This window comes from Rhododendron vialii, chromosome 3a (assembly GCF_030253575.1).
Source record: "Rhododendron vialii isolate Sample 1 chromosome 3a, ASM3025357v1".
Taxonomy (NCBI): Eukaryota; Viridiplantae; Streptophyta; class Magnoliopsida; order Ericales; family Ericaceae; genus Rhododendron; species Rhododendron vialii.
In genome coordinates, this window is record NC_080559.1 from 29,547,060 (window position 1) to 29,552,847 (window position 5,788).

At 39.7% G+C, this 5,788-nt stretch overlaps 1 protein-coding gene across 2 annotated transcripts; it reads left to right on the forward strand.

Moving 5' to 3' along the window:
• Positions 1-434: 434 nt before the first annotated feature.
• LOC131319731 (RNA polymerase sigma factor sigE, chloroplastic/mitochondrial) lies at positions 435-5,187 on the forward strand. 2 transcript variants are annotated; one of them, XM_058350126.1, is made up of 6 exons: positions 435-769; positions 1,677-2,432; positions 2,577-2,723; positions 3,562-3,798; positions 3,906-4,166; positions 4,710-5,187. In XM_058350126.1, exons 2-6 carry the CDS (start codon positions 1,737-1,739, stop codon positions 4,905-4,907), a joined length of 1,539 nt encoding a protein of 512 aa, XP_058206109.1. In that variant the 5' UTR covers positions 435-769; positions 1,677-1,736; the 3' UTR covers positions 4,908-5,187. The 2 variants fall into 2 exon arrangements, with proteins under 2 accessions (XP_058206109.1, XP_058206110.1); XM_058350127.1 differs by lacking the exon at positions 4,710-5,187 and adding an exon at positions 4,285-4,662 and having other exon boundaries at positions 615-769.
• Positions 5,188-5,788: the final 601 nt, after the last annotated feature.

Consider the following 5,788-nt stretch of genomic DNA (forward strand, 5'->3'; position numbering starts at 1 on the left):
CCCGACATGTTTCAACCCGTTTATTATTTGATTCGTATTCGACCCGCGACCCATTTTAACCCGTTCAAATCTGCCTATTTGTCGCCTCTAGTTTTATCTTTCAACTTTTGCGCTCATAGAAAGCACAAACGATAAATGAAAAGTAATTAATTTTTCATGAATAGCCACACAAAAAAATATTTTTTCCCCTTTGATTTTCAAAACTCCTTGAAAAATAAATTCGCAGAAATCACATAAATTTAACAAAAAGAAACGAAAAATGTGTGTGCGTGTTTTAAATGGCTGCAATACGGCAACGTAAGCAACACCAGACCACCCAACGAAATTATCAAAATAATTAAAATACTCCTATAAATCTTCCGATAAAACCCGACCACGTGGCACCCCGATAATCCAGAATAAATCCCTCAGACCGAGACGAACGCAAGCACTTCACTTAAAATCGTTCTCTGCTCCGAGACCGGCCACGTCGCTCCCGTCCATTCTCCATCACTCTCTCACCGCCTACGTGTACGCCTCCTCGCCCGTCGGATCCCGTTAGACTTCGTTTACAGCCGTCGATTCGGCTGACCAAGAAGCTTGTGGACATCGTAATCCTACTATATCTACGCACAAATCTCCATCTACTTGAGCAAGCACCTTCTCTCTCTCTCTCTCTAGGAGTATTTTCCTTCCTGTGTCGAGAATCTTCCAGAACCGCCCTGTGCTACGCCGGAAAACCGGTCTCGTGTTCGGCGAATCTCGCCTCAAGCTTGTTGTGGTTTGAGAGGTACGAACTGCGATTCTCTGCTGTTGCTTTCGCTGTGATGTGTTATGGTGTTCGTTTTGTGGTTTGGTGGACATTGTCATAGATACGCTTCAAGTTTTTTCGTGAATTGCGCGATTTTAGGTTATGGTTTGAATGATTTGGGTGAGGAATTTAGCATGCGCCTCGATCGAGAGAAGCAGATGTAGTGAGTCGAGTCTTAGTCACGTATAGTTCTTCGGTTCCGCTCAAGCTTTCAATTCGTGCTCTTGCGAATTATTGTAGTTTGGAATGTTTTTAAGAGCCGAATTTCATTCACTCACGCGTGCGCATGCGCGAGTGCATTATATGACTTAGAGTCGAGTGACTATCTTATCAGTCATCCAATTCGATTTAGAGAGACAAGCATTGGGAGTTAGGTGTTAATCGGCTATTCGGATAAAAATAAGTAATCAGTTGGTTGTTAATTGAATGGTTTCGGTCAGAGTATTTAGAAAGCAATTCCTTGGATCCAAGAAAAACTTGTAATTCTAGATTTAGTTTGAAATGATCTTCAAATTATCTTGTTACTGCTCTTTACTGTCGTGAAACTTAAGCAACTTAAACCAGGCGGCAACACGATTTTGAACAGGGAATAATCTTGCAAGGGATTGTGGTGAAGTAGCTTTGAGTGTTTGTTTCATGTATAAATAAGTTAACCATTACTCAGAGGAGAGATTATCTCTTTCCATTCATGTTATGCAATTACTTTTCTATTATCTCATGTTATGCTAATGCTTTGGTTGTTAGCATTTTATGTTCTATTCATGGTGAAACTATTCTCCCTTGACTAGCGGTTAAACAAATTATAAAGTTATTTTGTCAAGTAAAGGAAATGTGACTTATGTGGGGTGATAATGACGGATTCTATGCATACCTCTTACTGTTGCAGGATTTGCGTGGGTATAAATTTCTCGCTCATCTTATCTCTTGTTTGCTTATACGACTTGGCATGGGAGTTGTAACTGTTTCTAGCTCAGCTTCGAGGACACCATTGGGATTAAGTGCGACTTTCTCATCTTACAGATCCCCATCAGAAAGACCTTTAATTTTGGCATTTAAAACGGTTAAAACGAAAAACAATGCTTTAGTTGCACCTGCAGAGCTGGTCTCGATTCCTGCTGAGACACCTAAAGAGAACAAGAAAAAACTAAGAAGGTCTAGGAAGGCTTCAGAAAGATTGAAAGCTCTCTCCATAGATGAGGTCCCATCGTGTACATTTGAAGTGGATTACAATGAAGCTGCTGCCAAACTCGAAAGCCTATACAAACTTAGCCCTACAAGCCATCCCTCTGATGTCGATGATACAGACCATGTTGTGAGGAGAGGGGGGCGGCGGAGGACTAAGGAAGTGGGGGATGAAGAGTACAAGATTGGTAGTAATGTAGTGAGGAGTGGGCGGAAGTTTCCAATACGATTGAATCTTGCTGGGAGGATATCATTGAGGAATAAAAACGATTGTGAAATGGCTTGTTCTGTTAGGAGGAGAAAAGATCCCAAGAACGAAGAAGACAGAATCCGCAAGCTTATCAGGGAGTATTCAGTGTCGAGTGAATTGGTTAGCTATGACTGGAAGAAGATGAAGATACCGCCAGTTCTGCCTTCTTCTGAACATTCATTTCTGTTCAAGTTGATGCAGCCTATGAAGGTGAGTTTTAAGAACAAGTAGAGCCTCCCCCTACGCTATTTTTTTTCCTTGGGACATTGTTAAATGTTGATTACTTGGTTCAATTAATTTGGTTGCGAGTTTTGCTCAATGAGAGATGCTGACTTTTGTTTTGATTTTATCAAGGAAATTCTCGAAGTTAAGGGGAACTTGGAGCAAGATTTGGGGCAAGAGCCAAGGAATGGTGATTTGGCAGAGGCAATGAAGATGACTGTAGTACAGCTAAGAAAGACGTTAGTGGTTGGTCAAGCGGCCAGAAATAAGCTAGTTAAGGTATATCTATATGCCATTCATTCTTCTGATTCAATATAGAATTAGTGTCAAGTGATTCTAGCATCAAATTGGTGTACATGTTTATCTAGCTGGGGATAAGAAAAAATAGATTGAGATGAAAAAAGGATTAACTCATCTATGTAAAAAGTTAAAAGAAATGATAGAAAATGAACTCATCAAGGTAGTATTTGGATAATGTGCCCAATGTGTTCTAAAGTATCACGTGTTGTATGCCAATGTGGTAATTTTGATGCTTCCTGATACAGCACGTTTGACAAAGGTTGTCTGTTATTCTCCAATTTTATTAGGCTAGTTTCAATCCTTGCAGCTGCAGTCCTGCGATTAGGTTGAAAATTGGCAAAACTATATATACTCCATCATTCTTCTTTGTAATTGGGTTAGCCTTCTCGCTCATGAGATTTGAAAAAGATCTTTCAATCATGAAGATCGAAACAGCCTCGACGGGATTGTCAAATCCTAGTTAACTTGATGTTGAGGTCAATTTTTCTTCACTTTGTAACACGCTTATTTATGGCCTTGAATCAATTTTTAAGCAAACACTAGGGTACTTACCTAAAGGGTTGGCAAATGTATTACGTGCGCCTTCAGAATTGCTTTTCATCTACGGGTGCATTAATTGCCTGTGCATGTTTTAGTGCCAGAAAGGCAGCAACCAACAATTCTTCATCACCTTCATTTTGGTCCAAAATTCTATCAACAGTTGTAAATTTCATCGTAATAAGCTTTAGAACAATAGTATTAGTCCTGTAATGGTTTGTGGCACCTATAAGGGAAGATAATATTAACGGATTGTCTTAATTCTTAAATGTTGTTGCAGCACAATCTCCGGCTTGTTTTGTTTGTGGTAAAAAAATATTTCCGAGAGTTTGCCAATGGCCCTGAATTTTCGGACCTCTGTCAAGCAGGGGTGAATGGTCTTATCACAGCAATCGACCGCTTTGAGCCAAAAAGGAAGTTTCGGCTCTCTACTTATGGTCTGTTTTGGATCAGACATGCCATCATTCGATCATTGACCGTCTCAAGCTTCTTGCATGTTCCCTTTGGCCTTGAGTCAGTATGTTTTTCTTCTAATCTTGAACATCTTGTATCTTTTCAAAGTTTTGAGTAATAGTCATAGACTCCATCTTCTTAATGGATGCTTTCACTGCTTTATTTTGGCAGGTTAGGGTAGAAATCCAACGAGCCAAACTAGAGTTGTCGTTTGAGCTTAACAGATTACCAACAGAAGAAGAGATTATAAAGAAAGTTGGAATCTCTCCTTCTAGGTATCATGAAGTGATGAGGGCTTCAAAACCAGTATCCTCTCTCAATGCTAAGCACAGGACAACTCAACAAGAGCTCATTGATGGACTTGCTGATACCGAAGGCGTTGGGGGTGATGAGCGGCAACCTGCTCTTCTCAGGCTTGCTCTCGATGATGTGGTAACCACTTATCTTCTTTGGTCTTGCATTCCGTGTTAAACTGCATTCTTTCTTTATTTGTCAGATTCATGACTACATATGTCATCAACAAGCCATACAAAATGAATTTGGATTACAGAAAGGTAGACTGACTTGGGGACGCCCCACTAGAAGCTATCAGTAATGAATGGCACTACCCGCACAACAGGCATGTCTCAACACGCATGTCCCACCTCGGTCCTATTTGTTCACCCTGGCATAAAACAAAGATAAAACCAAGAAGAGCCTGGAAAAACATTTAGTTTGGCTATGATGATTGTTGGCAGTGGCAACCAATTTGCGTAATCAATGGCACCCAAAATCTTATTCTCAGTCGCAAAATTGATTCTTATTACCATTGAATCATGGAATCGTCCCCCTTGGGAACATATCTTACGAATTCGATTGTCTTTACAGCGTATACCTCCCATATACGATAATCGATCCTCAAATATGTCTTTTTTCCATCTGCTGTCCGAAGCGTAGGCATGAACTAATTCATGACTTTGTCTTTGGGTAAACCAGCTTGATTCTCTGAAGCCCAAGGAAAGCTTGGTCATCAGACAGAGATACGGGCTCGATGGCAAAGGTAATAGGACATTGGGAGAAATTGCAGGGAACTTGAATATCTCAAGAGAAATGGTTCGGAAACATGAAATGAAAGCTATGATGAAGCTCAAGCACCCGGCCCGAGTCGATTATCTTCGCCATTATGCTTTCTAAAACATTTCACTTCTACTTTTTTTTTCCTTTTTCTTGTTCTTCTATGCATACGTGTATATGTGTATGTATATATATATGTGTGTGTTATATGTATACATTTGTACTCCCTCTCCCCCGTATTATAACGCTTGATCTTGAAAATCACATACTCCTACTACCATTCACTCTATGCTTTGGAGACTTACCAACTACGGAGAACTTGTAATTCCCATTTTCTTTTCCTGTCCGTTTTGTAACAAGATGCGTCATACAGCTAATAGTATACAATACACTTTCAATACTTAATTTGTCTTTTTTTTATTTATTTATCTGATTTCAATACTTCATTTCACAGGATTATTCACAATTGGGGTCGTAGGTGTGTGTGGTGGTGCATTTAGGCACAACACACGTGTAGTGCAGTCTTCATTGGGGCCTCGCCGAGTCAGTTTTTTATTTATTTATTTATCAAAGCAGAAACATAGCATATATATAAATATAGCATTGTACCGTTTATTTTCTTCATCTTGTCACTTAAGTGATTTGTGGATAAATTGAAGTGATATCGGAAATTGTTATCTGTATGATCGCAGCACATTTAGATTGAGAAAAACATGTAGAATTGTGAGGTAAATGTGCGCGGGATACAAAGTCCAGCAAACTTGAATTTTTGCACGGGTCACCTAGGAGACAATAAAAATAAAAAAAAGAAGAAGGTTCAAATCAAATAAACAGACCCCAAGGTAAGTCCAATAAAAGTTGCACAACACAACAGTAGTTGACCCCATAAACGAACTTGGGTTGGGCCCAATAAAAGCCGTACGGTACGGCATGCACAGATGACCCCATAAATATTTTAAGATCATTCCGATAAATATGTTACAGTAATGCTACACACACAG